At 41.6% G+C, this 20,344-nt stretch overlaps 1 protein-coding gene across 1 annotated transcript; it reads right to left on the bottom strand.

Moving 5' to 3' along the window:
- Positions 1-5,141: 5,141 nt before the first annotated feature.
- WNT16 (Wnt family member 16) lies at positions 5,142-17,435 on the bottom strand. The gene is made up of 4 exons (XM_036122363.2): positions 17,067-17,435; positions 16,638-16,876; positions 14,434-14,720; positions 5,142-7,453 (listed from the first exon to the last, which is right to left on the bottom strand). The coding sequence occupies exons 1-4, from the start codon at positions 17,159-17,161 to the stop codon at positions 6,989-6,991; spliced, it is 1,086 nt and encodes a 361-aa protein (XP_035978256.2). The 5' UTR covers positions 17,162-17,435; the 3' UTR covers positions 5,142-6,988.
- Between the last annotated feature and the right edge of the window lie 2,909 nt (positions 17,436-20,344).

Below are 20,344 nucleotides of genomic sequence, written 5' to 3'. Positions count from 1 at the left end.
GATCTTGGGGTTGTGAGTTGGAGCCCCACCTTGGCTCTAGGGATTACTTAAATAGAAACAAAACTCACTTCAGCTCTACATAAAGTATGCCCATCACTGGAGTGCATTGAACATTGAAAGAAGTTGAGACTAAGTTGGCAAAACATAGTCCTATATTTGGGAAAATTGACTGATGAAACTGCATGCTTCTGATGTTCCATGTAATCCGCCCATGTTTATTTCACTCGATCGCCAGCGAGGAAAAGGGCCTACAACCTTAAAGAGGAGTGAATTCGGTAATGGAGACAGTGTGTGTATTGGGTAAGAGTCAGACTTGCCTGAGTGTGTGTCTCTCTCCCTCATTGTTGACTGCACGAGGAACCTGAGAAGGTCCGCCTCCTCACTGCGGTAAGTGAGGGATGGTACCACGCGTTCGTGGTGCCTGCCGAAGTGCCTGGCACGCACTGCATGAAATGCAACTGCCAGTCTTGCTGTTCTGATCGACTGTGCCTCTTGAAGGCTAGTCATGTTTTAGCCAAAGAGAAAAGTTGGCCAGCCTCCTTCAGCTTCCCAATCCCATCCTACCGAATGCTATGGTCTTAATGTTTGTATCCCCCCAGCATCCCTATGTTGAAACCTAATCGCCAATGCAATGGTACTTGGAGGTGGGGCCTTTGGGAGGCGGTTAGGTCGGAAGGGTAGAGCCCTCACTGAAGGTAGAGCCCTTATCAAAGAGACCCCAGAGAGCTCCCTGCCTTCTGCCATGTGACGACACAGCAAGAAAACACATGAACCAAGAAGCAGGCCTTCACCAGACACTAAATCTCCGAGCACCTTGATCTTGGACTTCCCGGTCTCTAGAACTATGAGAACTGAATTTCTGTTGCTTATAAGCCCCCCAGTCTATGGTGTTTCGTTATAGCAACCTGAACGGACGAAGACACCAAGTCAGGAGCCATTGAATGACTTGGACGCTAAAGCTGCGACAAGGATGCAGCTCTTCACCTGGACCTAAGCCTCTGGCCATATACCTGCTCTTTCATTCAGTCCGCACTGACACCAACCAAACTCCTTTTCACACGCAGAATTCGGGCTTCTGTGGTTCTCCAGGCACTAGCGATTCCAATAATCACCTGAGCTTGTACTTCTATAGAAATCTGAAACTTCTGGCCCAGGAATGAGGTGGGAAGCCAATTCTTGTGGAACTGTTGACACCTTACAAGGGTACGTTAAAATTCTGTTATGGAAATTGTTTAGGGAAGGTTCCCTCTAATTCTACAGCATTGGGTGTGTTGGACATGGACACAATGACAGTTGTGACAGGTGCAAATTTGAGATTGTAGTTCTCTATCGACAAAGTTTAGTTTCTCAAGAAATGATAAAGTGGGCATCCGGGGAAAGGAAGAAGTGTTCAAACCAGCAAAAGGAGGGAACTTCTCATTCTGAGTAGTGAAATTTATTTTTCAGCTTGTAAAGTCACTCAGCCCGTACCCATTAAATAGGGGGCATGTTGAAGAGGTTTTATCACATTCACTTTTTCAGTGTTTCCATTTTGCTGGCTTGCCTCGTACAAACCTATATGGAGCACATGTTAGTTGTCTGCCCGGGAGCTTGAGATGAAGCAACTTCACTGGATAGGCCCTTAAACTTAACAGAATATACGTCAGTTATATCTCAGTAAAGCTGGAGGGAAAATGAAAATGATAACAACTTACAAAAAACCACTTAAAAAAAAAAAAAGTAGGGATTATGTACTAGAAACAAAGGTGATTACTGACTTAACATTTTGTATATTTATACCTTTAGTTAATGAAGAGTTCGAGGTGTATTTAAATGTGCAGTCAATTTTGGTGACATTTCTCTTTTGTCAAAGAATAATTGGGGGCTGCAAGAGGCCACCCTTCCTTCTTAGCTAAACATGACCGAGTGGGTATGGGCATGATTACGAGGGTTTGATTGTTACTAGCATGCAAAGGGGAAGGCTCCTTGGCCCGTTTGGAGGTGAGCCTCCCCGAGGATTCAGAACAGCACTGGGACAGAAAGAACCGGGCAGCCCTCTGCCCCCACTCGTTCCGCTTTTCCATTCTTGCACACCAATCAGATGCTTCCACTTACTCTGCAAATTAAATCACATACGAAACTGCAGTTTGTGTTGACTTGGTCCACATTTATTATTACTTTCCTTTATAATCAGTGGGAGAGGCTGCTTTTCTGATCCTGATTTTGTTTCAAAGGTTTTTTAAATCATGCAAACCACCTCTAGTGGTTTTGCTTTGGATATGAATGTAAATCATTACCAATGGTTAAGATTCATCCATGTATTAAAAATGACACTTTATGCAACAATTGGCTGTAAGCACAATAAAAAGGACGTAAGTATTTATTTAATGTCGCACTAAGTTAGTTTGATCTTTACCCCTAGTCATTTCCTTTTGGAATGATTGTTAGACTCCTGCAAAATCCAACTGTTAACCACACTGGGATCTAAAATAGCAGGGAGTTTAAATCACTTTGAGCTTAGAAATCAAGAGGCAGTGTCTTTTAGTTCTATTTCATGGTGAATTCTAAGATCTCAGTTCTTCCATCACTTCACTACTGTGCTTCAACCAAATTTATACAGCCAAACCCTGAAGGAACATCCTGTAATTTTTATTATATTTACAAATACAAAAAAACTCTTTAAATGGTATGCTGTAAACGCAGTGTGTGACAATTTTGATGTTGCGTGAGGCACAGTATTACATGGTGGCGAAGGGCACAGATTCTGATTAATACATAGAAGTTACTGGAAACTGCCTGGTATAGAGTAAGCGCTAAGTGTCTGCTATTATTTTCTGTTTCAAAGGAAATGAGTCCCTGGTGTCCCCGTGTCCCCCTTTCATGCTGTGCCACATGCATTTATGTCCTTCAGCTTACCCCATCACCCTACTCCAAGAAATGTTATGACTTATCACATCTGGTCTACAGTGAGAGTGAAATTTAAAAAAAAGAAAAAAATCAAGGCTTCCTAGCCAACTTTCCTTGAAAAGGGCTTGTCTTGAGGAGTATTCATGGTTCCTGGAGATAGGATTTGAATTTTCCTTCTGCAAGTCAGCTAAGTGGATTATAGTGCTCTGGATCATGGACTGACTGACTCCAAATGGTTGGTTTGACTCTGCAGTCTTTGGTGGACTTTGGGATGTGATGCAACAAGTACCAGCAGCTCATCCAATTGCCTATCAAACAATATGCTGATGGAAAGCTTTTCTGGTCCCACATTTTAAACTAAGTGAAAACCCAAACCTACCAGGACTGACAGTACTTCAGAAAGTTAAAGTGTGTTTCAAAAATACCTACTGTGGATGGATGTCACATGATTACAAAGCTGCAAAAACATACAGGGTCCAAGTATCTAACTTATATAATTGAATTCTATCATTATTCTAAATACAACTATCATAGTTTGTTTAAAAACAAAAACAACTATCATCCAGATTGTGAATAAGGAAATAATGCAGTTGTTTATAGTCAAACAAATTCAAGTGCTTTTAATGTTTTGTAAAATACTGCTATCAGGGAAATGTTTTAATTAGCAAACTTCTTTATCCAGAGGCTACAGATAATGCCATTTGATATGTTTTTCTTGGTATCATTTTTAGACAATCATCATTGCCTCTTACCGCTGCCTCTATTAGGCAGTTCCCAATTTATAAAATAGTTGAACTCCTAAGTGTAAAATTAATACACCAGATCACCTCTCCTCCCCTTTTACACTTCTGAGGTCATATCCCTGGCAGTGGGGTCAATTCTAACTAAACCCACATAGCTTGAGAATAGGGAAGGGGTGAATCCGCAGAGGAAAACCGGGATGAGATGTTACCATTAAAGGGTACGTGGGTGCTGGGCAGCACAGACGTAAGCTGTCCTCAGCTCTAGTGATGTGTTTTGAAAACAGCTTTCTGGCAGCACTTGCGTCAGGCTTATAGCCACACAAAGTGCTGTGGATTATGTATAGGATACAAAGTGCCTTCATTTGTTTAAATGCCCTTTATGAGGGTCTTGATTACCTTAAGATGATCAGTGTATTTATCCCCTAACTCCAACTTCCAATGGCCATTCTGATTGGTTCAAGGATGGACACATTAACCAACTGGAGCCAATGAGACTCAGAAGAACCTTTGCTGGGCATTCTGTGAAGAAGGAAAAACAAAGTTCTCCATCTCTCCTATGGGAGCAACCAAAAAAGAACCTCTCTCTTCCCTTAGAATGAGTAGTAGGAGAAGGTGAGGTCTGGGGGGAGTGTGGCAGCCATGTTGCTAAGAAAAGAGGAGAGCCTGAGGCCACTGGGGGCAGAGTGGGGGCGGGGAGGGTCCACCCCACCATGTGGGGCCTGAAGTAGACGACAACACTGCAGAAGCCAGCCTGTTTTCGGCTAGAGCTGGAAAGACCTGAACCATGGGAGCATAGTGTGAACTTTTTGATCAAGCTTTATCGGAACCAGTCACAACTCTGGACTTTCAGTTACCTAGTCAGTACATTTCCTTTACTGTTTGTCAGTCTGGGTTGCGTTTTCTGTGACTTGCAAACATAAAGAGCCCTAAATAACGTGGGCAAAATAGCCTAGACTGGATAGGAACATTTGGGCTCCACAACTTGTATTCCCAAGAGCACCATGATGCTACCTCAACCATGATGGAGAGTGGGAAGAAAATGAGCCAAGTCCAAGCTCAGTAAAACGGGTGAGAAATTCAAGGATGGCTTCCGTGGTGATGCCAGGGAGGAGAAGTAAAAGAAGAGGCCAGAGACACAGCGTGGGTCTTAGGAGTTCCTGCTCAGGCATCCCAGAGAGGAGAGTCTGAGTTGGCATCACCATCTTCAGCAACCACTGAATTGTAACCAGGTATTTGGGAATTAGAGGCTGTCTGGTTTTTCCAATTGGTTGGTAAAGTAATTACGAAAAGATTTCTAGTTAATAGAGGAAATTGGTTGTTAATGGGAACTATTCTTTATCTTTAAAAAAAAAGTGCTTATTTTCAATGCAGACAAAATGGATTTACTATGCAAAAAAAAAAAAAAAGACATGAAAATAAGTGTCTCTCAGGTTATTCTAATCAGTGGATGCTAAAGATTGATAAACCACTCTTTTAAATAAGTACTATATTTATTCAATTGTCATTTCTGAGTTTTTCATTTATAAATAATATATTTTTGTTAAACTTTAAGGGTCACGATTAAATGTTTTGCCTTGAATTTAATAATAGGCAGGCCTGAGATATTTTCCATGGGTTTGCTGTTTTTCACAAATTATTGCTCTGCCTTGGTAAATAAAATGGAAAGGCAATAGAATGAGACCTGTGGGCAAGAAAACATTTCTTTAGCTTATTATAAGAAAAAGAAAATTCTTTCTTTGTCCTTTCTGAATTTAGAAATTTTTCATACATAATACTGAAATGTTTAACAATTCATAAAAAACATAAGCGTCTACATTTAAACACAGCCTTAAATGTAGCCATGTAATTTTTAAACAGGAACCTTGTAAAATATGATGAATATACATGCATGAATACTAAACTTAGAAAGACCATTCAACATTCACATGGAAATGCAGCATTACATACAATATAATAAATATCCAGGATATCAAATCCACAAATTGATCATTATTTTGATTTAGATTCTTTTATCCGTTAACACTTTTACTGCATAATTTATTATAATAACCTTACAAGTTAAGCATAACTAATTAAAAGCAGAATTGAACTAATCTGCTGAAATAACACAATTCTCAATATTTTGCAGCATATTTTAATCTATAACATGTAAAATTGTCATTTTGACAAGAAAAACACATCCATATAACTAACTACTCAACTTCTTTTTCAACGTTTAAAAAAAGAGTTAATAGTATGAAAAGAAACAGAAGCTAATCTTATTTCTGAGATAATTTTATTGCCTTAGCTCTTGGGCTTTGGCAATAAATGTCTTAAGTTTTAATATATATCATATAACTTAAATACTGTATTTACAAAATATATAACTTTTTTTTTTTATAGCAAAATACTATACAAAATACTGTCTTTACACATTTAAAGGGTGCTTTCCCTTACAATGTATGAGAGCCCTTTATGTTTTTACCTTTAATTTTCCCACCTGCTTTCAAGATCCCTATCTTCCCCATTATTTCCAAGCTGGGGTTTTAATGGTAGAAATTGGTCTCCCATTAAAGAATGAAGCCAACTACAGTATATGTTAAATAACTTAAATTTAAATTTTTTAAAAAATGAAGCCAAAGATAAAAAGATTGCTGTATATCTGACTGAGATTTTTCTAGATAAATTCTCCTAGGCACTTAAAATCCAAACCATACATTTTACTTTTTAACGTTTAGATTCTTCCCTTTTGTCACTAAACATCTCTAGCAAACACTTTTTAGGGATACTGTATCACTTATGAAAATTCTTTTTAATTGCCTTCCTTTTAAAAGGCACGAAAGGGTAAGTAAGCACCCACCACTTCTGTTAACTTCTCAGCGTCTGTTTCTACGCACAAACAGTATGATTTCTTCATCTAAAATACTGAGAGAATAAATGAGATCATGTTTACTGTTCCTTTCTGCTAGAAGAGGTGTCTTTTAAAAATGCCTAATATTCACCCACCACTATTGAGTTCCATAGCTGAGTTCCATAGTCCAGGATCTTATCCTGAGTATGGACCGGGTCTCCCCGCGTGAAGGCTGCTTCCTGTTCTTTCTTGTTTAGGAGACAGATTATCTCCCTGGTGTGTCAATATATATTTCTAAGCCAGCAAAAGATGAACCCAAACCTTGTCAACTCTGGCATCCCCCCAAAATCCACATGCTCCGTGTGCGATTGGATATGCACCAGGTAAAGGGGGCTCGGCGAGAGGCACGAGGGTCTGGGGCTTCTGAGGCCGGAGTCCGCTTCCCCAGCCCTGCAGGGTGAGAGGCACCCTCCGGATGACACTCCCTCAGCTGTAACTGAGCAGCGTTGCTCAACGCTGGATGGAGGGGCTACTTGCAAGTGTGGACGTCAGTCATGCTTTCACACCTCCTGCAGCGAACGTAGCAGCACCAAATAAACTTGCACTCGCACCTCTCCACGTGCCTGACCACGTGGGTGTTGTAGCCTCGGCCACAGCAAAGGAGGTTGCAGCCGTCCGCGCCCTCTGACGTGCGGTTGCATTCTCTGCCTTGTGTCCCCGGGATCCCTAGTTTCTTATCCTCGACACAGTAATTGGGAGACTTATTAACGTAGAGCAGATCATCCTTGCGAATCGGTATTTTCCTCTGATCTTTGTCTCTCCTGCGCATTTTCCTCTTTATTTTGTCTGAGATTTGGACACTGTTTTCATATTTATCCTTCAACAAGTGGCCAATCTTCTCGAAAGAAGACATGGTTTTCCAGCACGTTTTCACAGCGCAGGAGCCGGAAACTCCGTGACAGCGGCAATCTACCGACATCAACTTGGCGACAGCCTGAAACCAACGTAATGGTATTAAATGTCATCCTGAAGGGCTTTACCCAACAACCGAAGCACGACTGACTTCATGACTTCACTTTCTGGGTCTACTGAGTCCTGCATAAAAATGACAGCTTTGAGCATAAAGGCTCTTTACAGTTGCTTCAGGGTTCAAGTGTTTTGTCCTTCTCTTGACCCTGCAGAGCAAGCATTTCCAAGTCTAACTGAAAGTGGTGGACCAGGCTAATATTGTTATCGGGGGTAATCTGAGGCGACAGAGGGAAACTACTTTTATTTCTATATCTTTGCTTAGTTTTGGGTGTGAGGATGTTCACGCGTCCCTCCGTGTCCCTGACACCAAGAGTGTGTGCTTCATGGACCAGCAGCACCGACATCACTCGTGAGAAATGCAGACTCTCAGGCCCCACTCCAGACCCGCAGCATCGGAATTTGCATCTTAATAAGATTCTCAGGTGACTGGTATGCACATTAAGATTTGAGAAGCACTGAGAGGGCAGGTGTCCTGGGTGCACAAGTGCATAGAAACATCTGGGGAACTTTACAAATAACCAGTGCTCTAGTCCCTGAGATTCTGATTTAATTGGCCGAGGTGGGGTCCAGGCAGTGGCACTTCTCTAAAGCTGCTCAAATGACTCTAATGGGCATCCAAGCATGAGATCTATGGAATTGAGAGCTCTCACGTTTGATCACTTAGGTTCACGCGGGCAGGGGGGGACCATGTTATCCTTTGGTCACAGACCACATGAGAAACCCTGACTAATCAACTTAACTTGGTCAAAAGGAAAAGGGGCTGGAGTGTGTGGTTGCTCCCAGCACATTCTTCCCCCCTTCTGGAAAATTAATCCGAAACATATGTCCTATTCTTGATGGATCAGTAGCACCATCCTAACGTAGAAAAGGGATACTATATGTATGTAATTTTTCAATTCAAAGTGCTGAGTTTGCTTTATTCAGACTAAGGAATTAAATGAAATTACATATATCTGTAAGAGCCCTCTGCCTGGCACACATTAGAGTCTAAATAAATGCCCCCTTCCCTGAAGAAGAGGGTACAGGAAGAGTTGAGAGAAAATTTTAAAAAGGGGCTAACAGTGCAAAGGCAATATAGAGATTTCAAGAATTTCAGGGTTCTGATCTCTTACACACCAGGCTAGTCAGCACAGCTTCCTTCAATCCCCAGAGGATGGCAGAGCAGATTAATAAATCGCCAGGACTAGCTCTAGCGTTGACGTTCTGTCAACATGCTGGGTAAAATGACAAATTGATCTGTCCATTCAATAACTTGGAAATTATGTGTGTAATCTCACCAAAGAAAGGAAAAACCTCACAGCTTAAATTCCACTTACACTTCTTATCAAAACTATAAAATGACGGGTTTATGCTTTGCTATTTTATACTAAACCTGACACTGACATGTTTGTGGAATGTTATGTTTCCTAACAAATTAAAGTTTCTGAACTATCTAATGAGACAGAATATTTCAGACAATTTATAATATTTGCAACCTTGAGTGAGAGCATATGGTATTGATTTGTGCAATATTTGATACTTCTTATTAGTGTTTAAAATAATAAACAATAATATTTAAAGCCTGTCCTTTATAGAATAGAGCACATATGCTCTTTGTGAATTCACAAAACCTAGAAGCAAGTAGCTATGTCTATTTCTTATTAACGCAGGGCAAAAGATACCTCTCAATGATATGAAAGCAATTTATAAAGTATGGCACACACAAAATAATAAAGTATGGCACAAAAGCTTATTTGCTTAAATTTATGGCATTTGATATTCACAAAGACTTCAATTCTTTCAAATGTCTCCAGGCAAATGAATGTTCAAATGAATGCAATCTGCCTACTTTTGTTCAGATTTTAAAGGCTCGAAGGATATGAGAAAAAGAGAGCTCAGTTAATGCTAGGTAATAACAAAACAAATTGTCCAAAGAAAGCCTAAAATCGAAGAATGTCTGTTTATGTATTTAAACCTGATCAACATTCCTCACAGTCATCACTTAGTGATTTAAAGCTGCCTCTCGCTCAGGATCTTACTGAGCGGCCAACTTCTTCTTTCATTAACCAATTCAGACATCACGTACAGTGTTGCCAATTTGCAAAGCATGGAAGACAGAGTAGATGTTCACCAAATACTTATGGAATAGTTAGTCCAGCTCACTGGAACAAGTTTTAACTCATTCTCTGTCGGTGATATGAATCGGAAGGAAGAACTAAAAACCGCCTTTAGCAAAAGAATCACTGCCAGGAGAGTCAATGGTATGGGGAGACTTTGATCGTGCTGGGTTCTCTTCCCATTCCTCAGTCCACAGCAGTGTTAGTCCACAGAGTGACACGTTACTTCACAGGTTTGAAGGATAAAAAGAGAGACTGATTTTCAAATCTAATGATACCACCTGCTGAATGTGTATCAGAATTTGGGGAAGATTTTCCTGCCATAGGAAAACTAGAATCTTTTAAATACCTGGAGTTGATTATAACTTTTCAGGGATGATATTTTTAAAGTTTTATTTTATTACCTTTCAATTCCATTCTTTTTGTCCTTAACAATAAGTATAAAAATAGCATTTTTATCATCTATATATTTTATATTTTATCATATATATTTTATATATATTTTTACCACATATATTATCATAGATATAGTCTAGGATAGAAAGACAAAGACACTTCAAGGAGAGGAATTCCAATAACTTGACATGCAATTTAAATGATTATAGCCCCAAAAAACTCTAAGGAAGAAACTTGGACAAACAGGGATTAAAATAAAGCAATGTAATTACCACTAGGAGAATTTGATGAAATGCAGAGTTCAAGGGCAGATCACACACACACACACACACACACACCATGGTTTAACTGCAGAACTTAGTGTTTCTCAGAGCACCTTTTCATAAATTATTTTACTTGATTTAGTTTTATGGGAAGAAATGCCTTGCACACAGTAGGTCGTTAATGAACACGTACTTACATATTATTCCAACTTTACCAACAAATAAACAGCATGGTTAAGACACTTGCCTTGTTTCAGGAATGGCGATATATGATATAAAGTCTTTATATCCAGCAGGAGAATTTTAGTAGACCAGAGAAAAGTGTGAGTGGAAAATGGAGTATATTTAAGGAAATTGTACGAACACTCCACAAAAAAGTATATTCTGGAGCTTTTCAGCTAAGATTCTTAATTAATGTCCAACAGCCATTCTGAGCTGCAGTGATAGCAGTCCTTTCCTGCTAACAGGAAAAGTAAAAGGATAGCAACCGTCTGAGTAGCATGTGGTTATGAGAAAATTCTTTTCTCTACTCTAGTTGAGTTGTTAGGGTTTATAACGATATTAACAGAGGAATGTTTTGTGAACTATTGCAAACAGATGTGCACATTTTGGTGGAATATTTTTAAACTATGGGACTGCAATTAGGAGGGTAGCATTTAATTTACTGGGCTCTTTGTGTTAAGTGTTGGTTTGATAAACTTCTAATGAACTGAAATAGGAAAGATGTATCATTAATACTTAATGTAAAAATAGAAACTGCTTGAAAAGTGGGCTGTGGAGTGACTGGTCCCACTATTTTGACTCCGAGGTAACCCCAGCGGGAAATGATTGTTTCCCAGTATATTGCTTTATCCAAACTTTACAGAAATGACCCCAAAACTGCTGTGGAACATTTTGTTATGAGCAGTTCATTTTGTCAACTATCAGATGATCTGGTTAAGTTTTTAGGAAAACTGTGACATAAGGTTGGATGGTTATATGTAGAGTTCCTATTCCTCTGACCCATTTTGTCTCTTTCAGTCCAAAAATATATTTGAACCTGCTAAAAGGCAAAACACTTATGTGTTGTTCAAGTACTTATAAATATTCTTGAAACAGGTCAATGAACATTTGGGGTTGGGCCCCTCCCACTTTTTTGAGTTACTCATCATAAAACAAATTATGGGGTAGGGAAACTTAAAAGTTTATGAGGTGGACATGGGAAGAATGGAAATATTTTAAGCACACCAAAAGAAATACCCATAAATATTCCAAGTCACATTATTCCCAGAAGTTCTGCCCCTGGAAGACATCACATCATTCTGTCAGCCAATCACCGTTCAGCAACATTATTCTTGGAGTCAGAACTTTAGGAATGGTGTCAGAAACCAAGTGGGAATCAGAGTACTTAAGGTCAGCGGTTAGAAAATCATCTATCCTGTTCACAGCACTACTAAGCGCCAGTACCCACATTTCTCTGAACGCTTTCCTACATTTTGAGTTTGGGATTTTGAGACCAGGAAAATCAATTCAATTGAATGCAGACCTTGAGCTTTACCCAGAAGAATATGCCTATTAGATTAAAATCCTGATTGCCAATCTTAAAAATGGAGTTGGTTGTTCTTCCATGTTAGATAATAGCCTGCAAACTTGGTTGGTTTTTGTTGTTGCTGTGGTGCTGGTGGTGGTTTTTTTTTTTTTTGGCCACCAGTGGAAAGAAAAATACAAAAATGTTTGAGTTGTAATATTTCCTGAAAAAAGACCAACAAAAACACCAGTCCAGGTAATATTCTGTAATATTTTAAGATTCCATCTAGACCAATGAGGAACAAAAAGATTCCGTAGAGAGAACTCTGAAATTTACACAAACTGTATATATATGTATAGGCTGAATTGTTTTCTGCATAATTAGAATAATGGCAGAAACCCCGGTAATGTGAGAAGATGGTTTTTTTGCCAACAAACACAGTGGATTAAAATTGATGCTAAACAGTTGTATGTTTTTAATAAACTCAGAATATAAATAATAGTTTAAGATCAAATAGTTACAGAGGCAGATATTGCTACCTAATTTGAAACAACACACAAGACAGAGTAAAACTAACTAGCTGCCTAATGACACTAATAAAAATACAGTTAGAATACTGCTGAGCTTCTCACAAGTTTGGGGATAACCTTTATTCAAGGGAACTAATTATGACATGAATTTCCAAGTTCTGTTTTCTAGTTAAATTTGTAAAAATCTCTACAAAATTATTTAAAGAATGGCTAAAGAAGAGTTAAGAGATCTAAACTGGTAATCAATATGCACTTAGTTTTTTTTTGTTTTTTTAAATATATTAATTTGACTTATTTTAGTGTTTTTCTTTTTAACTCCAGAATTTTAAAGAACATATATTTAAAAATGTAAACATCTATTTAACCCTCTTTTATATGTTAGAAATAATTTTAAAAATTCTTTATTGGATAATATTTAAATTGAAGCAGAACCCCATTCGTTGAATTTTTTTACACGCAAAACTTTAAGGAGAAGAGACACGTGCATAACTATGGTGTTAAACAAGAGTTACTTTAGTGTGATCAATGGAATTTTAAAATTTCTAAACAAAAATATGAAAAGCCTACCTTGCTCTTTACTGCCTTTCCTACTTTCTATTTTGTTATTTTAAATCAATATTCAAATTGAATTGAAAGTTCAAATTGGAATTTGAAGTGCTATGGTGATAATAACATTTACTGAGTTTTCTGGTTTTGTATTATAAACCAGTGTGGTTAAGCAGAGAAAGCTGGCTGACACTTGCACCTATTCTAAGTGGGTTCCAGTTATTCACTTTCCAAAAATGTAAAACAAACGCAACATATATTTTAAATATTCCTGACAGATACTGCAACTTGTTTTAATTTATTTCAGGAGATTGTGGCAGATTGCAATGACTACTTTGGGACTCTTACAGGTTATTGGATATTTACAATAATATAGGACATGTGCTGATATTCCTGTCCTGAAAAGATTATTACAACACAGAAAATGTATATTCACAAAAAAGTTTTGACTGTTTTAGGAAAATCACTATGACTCGCCAAGTAATTCAGCTATGCTATAGAGCTCAAACTTTATTGTGTCAATATTCATTAAAATAAATATTAAAAGGTAAATTAAGCTACAGATTTATTCCATTTTAAGAAAACTTAGTATGAAAAACCAGAATTCATAAAAGAGGTTAATTAGATGGTGGTTCTTCAAATTTGTCTACCCCCCAGTCTGTAATATATATATTTAAATATCCATACATTTAATATAGCTAGAGCTTCTTTACAATTATCTGCATTTATCATTTTTACAAGGTATTTATATCACTTTGTAATAAAATAACTAATTATCTTTAAAAAAAAAACTTTGTTTTACCAAAATGTTAGTTAAGAGTTATGTATTCCCAGATGTATTCAAGAACGTTTGCCAGACAATGTAGGGACATATCGATAACATGTTTAGGAACCATTGCCCACTAAAAAGAGATTTAAAAAAAATCAAAATTCAAATTTGAGATGGACTTTGATTCAGTCCCATTAGAAAGGCAGATACTATAGATCTTATTCTGGCTCTATCACTAACCAGCTCAGGGGATGGAACAAAATGACCCAAAAGGCATGTGTACGTCTGTTATTTCATAATTAGTGTTCTGGGTGTACAAAGTACAAAATCACCAATACATTCTATAATAAGATTCAACGCATATCAGATGGAGAACTTAAACGAAATCAACGTAGAAGTTACTCATATATAATAAACCCATATATAATATATATGTATGACATATATATTTCTTAGACTGCAAGTGTATGTTTTTTTAAATCATTTGGACAGGGGCGTCTGGGTGGCTCAGTCGTTAAGCGTCTGCCTTCGGCTCAGGTCATGATCCCAGGGTCCTGGGATCGAGCCCCGCATGGAGTCCCGCATCGAGCCCCGCATCGAGCCCCACATCGGGCTCCCTGCTCTGCGGGAGGCCTGCTTCTCCCTTTCCCACTCCCCCTGCTTGTGTTACCTCTCTCGCTGCGTTTCTCTCTGTCAAATAAATAAATAAAATCTTTAAAAAAAAAAAGATTTCTGTTAAAAAAAATAAATCATTTGGACAGATTCATTCAGAAGTGTAATCCCAGTGTTTTTTACTTAAAGGCACTAGATTTCATCCCATTTTCTAATACATACATACCTGCCTTCCGGCTTCGTTGTTGTGTAGATTCATTGCTAACAGTACTTTGTTTTCTTTTCCTGTGCTGTTTCTGACGGGGAGATCTAGGAACTTCCTGCTGAACCACATGCCATACTGGACATCATCCGAGCAGCCCCCCCAGTGCCAGCCTTCACTGGCGGAGCCGCCGCTCTGCAAGCTGGTGTCGCAGGAGCACTCGGTCATGTTGCCTGCGCTGCAGGACCTGGTCACAGAATGCACCAGGCCTGCAGCCATCACAGCATAAATAAACGCTGTTTCCTTGGTGCCTAGAACAAAACACACATTGCTGAATGGAAGAGTCTGTTTATGTTCATAACAAAGCTTCCTGCTCATCCCCTTCACAGGGACGCGATTTTTCAACTGCTTTCAATGGATGCTTGAATGAGTACATATTCAGGAAGGACAGTTTCATATTGTTTTAGTCTTTCACAAAAGCAACATTAATTTTCAGTATCTCACTTGGGGGGATTTTTATATATTGTGTATCAAATCAGCTGTTTGTTTTTAAAATTTCACACGTATGCTAGCACCTTGTTCAGTGCTTAATAGACAAGTTCAATAAATACGTGTTGAATTAAAAATCCTTTGCATGGATACAGCAAATGATAGTACAATGTCCCAAAGAGTCCAGATTACCTTTCTTTTTAAATTTCAAATGTGTTCTCGTGAAACACACGCTGAAATATTTGGTGTGATTCTTGTTTGTATAAATAATACATGTTGGAATGCAAATCAGAATTAAGCAAAGGCCAAAGCAATCAGTAGATGTTACAGTTTACTTTCATATCAAAGACTGGTCTTCTTTTTAAAGGATATTATAAATAGCAATCACAAATATTAATAAGAAACAGTTAAATATCTTATATAGTACTAGCTAATCCTCTTACAGGCTGAAAGAGAATGAAAAATTGAAATGTCACCAGAAAAAGAAAAAGAATTGTTATAGAAAACTATTGAATATATATTTAGCACACCTGCAATAAAGTTTGAGCTAAACTCTTTGCAAATTAAAGTCCCATTAAAACATTAGTAAAATGGACTTCTATAGAAGAGACTCAGCAGGTGACCTTTTTTCTTTTGAGATGTTAAGATTGGAGTACAGTTGCATGCCCGTTGTCCAATCAACCTTTTCAACAGCTGATGTCTCTGCATTTCAGCAACTGAAACTTTTCTTCTTCTTCTTTTTCTCCTCCTCCCCCTCCTTTTTCTTTTCCTTCTCCTCCTCCTCCTCCTCCTTCTTCTCTCTCTTCCTTCTTCCTCCTTCTTTTTTTCCTTCTTCCTTCTTCACTTTTCTTCCGCGGGGGTCAGGGCTCCCTCGGAAGGGCGTGCCGCCCAAAACGCAGCGGGGCAAACGCAATGCTTTGGCGGCGGTGTGTGTAGGGACCGGGTGGAGAAGGGTCAAAGGAGGAGGGAGAACGGAAACGAATGTGAAAAACAACAACGAATCTTTCGGCGCCCAGGTTCCAAAATTCTCTGAAACTGCTGATAGTCCTAGAACAATCCTGGGTCCCTGTGCCTTCATCCCCACCGAGTCACTAGGCACGTGGAAGTGGAACTTTGTTTTACTGCAGCTTCCCGCGCCGCGGGTGTGCTCCGAGGGGGGAAGATAAAGAAGGAAAAGAGAACAGAGGGGAGAGCCAAAGCAGTCGTGCTCGGGTTAGCCGCACGTTGAGATGTCCAGGACACTCCCTTTAGAAATCACCATTAATTCTGTCTTACCCCGCGCTCCGAGGTGCCAGCAAACGTGGGGCTTCGCTGCAATTAGCCCCTTGTCCAGGGCTCGGTGCGCAGCGGCGCTGCTTAAATCAAAGCAGATGCGGCGGCAGCATTCCCTGCTGCCGACATCATGTTTCTCCAGCTGGTCACCCACGTAGGGGGGCGCTACGGGGTCCGAGGGGTCGGCGGGGTGGAGTGTCAGAGTTTTTCTGCAGCTCCCGCCGGGCGCTGCGGGACGGAGGAAGAGCTACAGCTCCTAGCGCCCCGCTCGGGACCTGGGGAGTCACCCCCCTCCGGGACGGCACCTGCACCCGGGTCTGACTTCCGTCACCCCCAATTCTCGTCCGCTAAAGGACCTCTTTTGGGATTTAGAGAGCGACGGACCACGCAAGCGCTGCTTTATTGACTGTACTTGCAGGAGTTGTCGCCCTCCATCCCGCGCCATCCCGGGGGGTCCGGGGACTTACCGCTGCTCAGCTCGTAGCCGAAAAGGGGGCTGGTGCCCGGCGGGGCGGCGGTGACCAGGCAGTTCCACCTCTCGTGCCTGAACTGGCTCCTGCACTCCTGAATGCCCAGCCGCGCGCCCTCTCCGATGCTCGGCAGCAGGTACGGTTTCCTCTTGCACAGCTCCTTCTGGCGGCTGTTCAGCGGCAAGTTGGCGCAGCCCAGCTTCTCCGGAACCCCAAAGGAGGCGATGCCCAACCACCTGTAAGACACCGCCGCCCCTAGCGTGAGCCGCTCCCCAGCTCTCCTCTCCAATCCCAGAGGTTTTGCCGAAAATTGGGTCATCCGCCCTAGGATCCCCGGTCCTGCTCCCCGGCTTCAGCTGAAAGTTCCCTGAGGCTGGGCACCCCTTTGGCACCACCCCCGTGCGCCCCTGCTGCCCGCATACTCACATCCAATTTCCCTGGGCTCCGCAGGGGAACAGCGCGAGCAGGGCTGCCCACAGCGCGCACAGGCGCGACAGTCCCAGGAGCGCCGCTCTGTCCATGGCCCCCGCATGGAGTCCTCCAGCCCCAGCCACTCCTCTTCTGCCCTCCCTGCCCAGGGGCCCGCCAAGCCAGAGGTCAGTTCCCCAGCCCCAAGTTGTCCCTCGCCCTCTCTCTCCCCGCAGACAACATAAAAAGAAGGCCAGCGGTGGTGGGGGCTCCCGGCAGCCTTCCCCTGGCTCGCAGGGAGCAGTGAGAGGAGGTGGAGAAAGTAGCCTGGGGCCCTCCTCCTGCGGCGAGCCGGAGGTGTGCAGGAGGTGCGGGAGCGTCCCTCGCTGGAATAGGTGAGAAACTTCTGTAGATGTAGCTCTGCCTCCATCGCCCCCGGCCTCTCCTCCCATCTCCTCCCCCTGGCCGCGCCTGGAGCCTGATTGGCCCAGCCTCAGCCCCGCATCTCATCATCCCCGGACCGCAGGCTCCCATTGGCTGCGAGCGGGCTCCGCGGGGGGCGCTCGGGCCCGCTGCTCCCGGACGGCGCGTCCCGACCCGGGTGTGTTCTTGACCTTTCCTCCTGTCACCGTCTTCCGCGAGCCGGCCTCTGCGGGAGGGGTATTGATTCAACCCGAAGACTGCTGGGGCCGCTTCTGTCTCAGCAACCCTGGGGGAAGGCGTGGGTCGAATGGGACACGTTTGAGTTCCACCCACCCCCTCGCATTTGGATTAATTACCCTCTGGGTGGAGTGGCTGGAAAATCTCACTGCCCCCGTTCCTTTCCTCTCCTTCACCTCACCGGAGAGGAATCGTTTTGAGTCAGAGTTGGTACCAAACAAGTTGACCTTTCAACACTCTGCTTGAGGTCCCAGTGTGTCAGGAGACTTGAGACTGGTGAAATGCTGTCAGGCTTGAGGTTGTCGTCGTTTAAATAGACAGCTATTTTTAGCGAAAGAGAAGGTTCTGGCCTAGTATCTAATCTGCCATATTTAAATTGTGTTACGTGATTTCGTTTTCCCGGTTTGTCTTATTTTCTGCAATCTTTGAGAGCATTGTCAGAAGGTGGAGGGCAGAGAAAGAATGCATGAGAGAGCTTCTGGAGAGCTTTCGAAGAGATGAGGCTTGTGTCCTTACCCTTATCTCCAGTCCATATTGGTGGCTCACGTGGAGACCTTGGACAGGGCTACACATTGAAGACACGTTAAAAAAACTTACTTATTAACTGCCTAAGTGTGCCCTGTACTGGGGGGAGCTTACACAGACAATATCCCTTCTCTCAAGTTCACACATCAACCACAGAGACGAGGCTAAAACAAAAGAATTTGAGATTTCAGTGAAGGAGAGTATAGAATCCAGTGAGGTACTCTTTGGAGCCAGAGTTCAGAAGCCAGAGACTACATGGTGGCTGGCAGTTTAGGAAGGTTAGGTACCCAGTGTTTTTCAGGACAGAAGATCTCTGGGAGGACCGTGAAGGGGAGCCGCGTGTGCTTAGCTGTGGTATCAGAAAGCCCTGCCTCACCTCGTCGGTGGCAAGAAATGTTTCTGAGAGGCGTCATCTGCTCCCTAGAGGACTTCTGAAATGGTAGTAAATTCTCAGGGTAGACATACCAGCTTCGTGGGTGCCAGAATCCAGACTTAGTCAAATAAAAGATTGGCTTTGCTTGCTTTATCCTCAAATAAAGGATTTTATTTGCTGCATATCTCCCATATGAGCCCAGAGCAATAAAAGCTCACTGAAGTTCCCATCCCATCCCATTCATGCTTTTATCCAACAAATATTTGTTGAGTGAACACTGTGTACCAGGTCTTAAAGCCACATTGTAATTTTTAGAGAGTCAAGTTGATGATAGGGTGTAGTTACTGATCCAGAAATATTTTGGCTAATGGCTAGTGGCCTCTCTCAAAATCAGAGCCTTCATCCAAGCTCACTTATTCTGTGAGCCTCTCCAGGGGGATCATGGAGCACTCTCCGCTGTATCCCCGCCATTGGGCCCAGTGCATGAAATCTTGGTTTTGAACATAATTTATTGAGTGGACTAACATGATGAGGAACGCCCTGGGCACATACCTAAACGGGCTAAATGATGAAACAAGACAAGTGACTTCCTTTCCAGGGGGATGGCGGAGGGGAGAACATTAATACTTAGGGATTATTGTGTCCATACCTCTAAAGCCAAGGATACTTATTTCTAGGAGTTGATAGAGTTGAAGAAATACACTTTTCATTCAATGAACAGACATTTGAGTGCCTTTTTTTTTTCTGCCAGGCATTGTGAACCCTCATGCACTGAGAGCCTCGTAAATGCCTCCAGCATTTCATCTCTTTCTCTCTCTCTCCACACAAAATTTCAACTCCCCCCCCCCCATTGGTACTCATTTTATAGATAAAAAAATGAATTTGGAGAGGTTGAACACTTGCTCAAGGTCACTCAGCTAGTAAGTAGTAGAGTCAAAATTCACTCTTATTTTAGAGGCCTTGTTCTTTCCACCACAAAATACTGCTGCATAACCTGATTCACAACCTTTTTTTTTTTTTTTTTTTTCCTGATTAAACCCCACATCACTGGGCCTCAGGATCTAAATTTCTCTTTTGTGTCCCATGGTTCTTTACATCACAGTTCACAGATATCTCCATCAAAAGAGTTGTTCTGTTCTCTGAAGATAAACAAACCCCACGTGGGTCTCCATGAAGTGGGTCTCATTGAGGCAGATGTCAGTCTCCATGGACTTCCTGCCCTTTTCCCCTTCTTCTCTATCTGGTTTCTGTGGGCTGGGAGGAGCCTGGCGAGCAGCAATGGGTGAGTTGGGTGGTTGAGGTGCCCGCCGGTCAACCAGTTATAATCTTAGGCAATTAATGTCACCATTGAGCTTCAATTTTCTCACCTTTAAGATGACAATAAATTCTTTTTGAGATCTCAATCTCCTACTACAGTTCCAGGAGGGCTGGAGGGAGGGAGGTGGTGTGTGTGTGTGTGTGTGTGTGGTAATGGGGGGAGGTGACTGCATTTGCTAGTGGATTTACCCTCCCACAAGGAAAAAACCTTAGTCATCGACAAGGGCATGTCTACCTGAGTGATGGCCCAGTTTCCAGGGTGTCACAGGCTAGAGTTTTTTGGCCCCCATCTTGTATCTTCAGTTCTAATTTTGCTTCTGGTTTTCAGTGAAAATGAATTCTTTTAATTGCAGAAATCTTTTTAAATGGTTGAACTTCAAAATACATTATAATCTGGTCAGGTCATATGAAATTTTATTTC

Source organism: Halichoerus grypus, chromosome 12 (genome assembly GCF_964656455.1).
Source record: "Halichoerus grypus chromosome 12, mHalGry1.hap1.1, whole genome shotgun sequence".
Classification (NCBI taxonomy): domain Eukaryota; kingdom Metazoa; phylum Chordata; class Mammalia; order Carnivora; family Phocidae; genus Halichoerus; species Halichoerus grypus.
The sequence above is the reverse complement of the archived record's forward strand: the minus strand, read 5'-3'. Positions and strand labels throughout refer to the sequence as shown.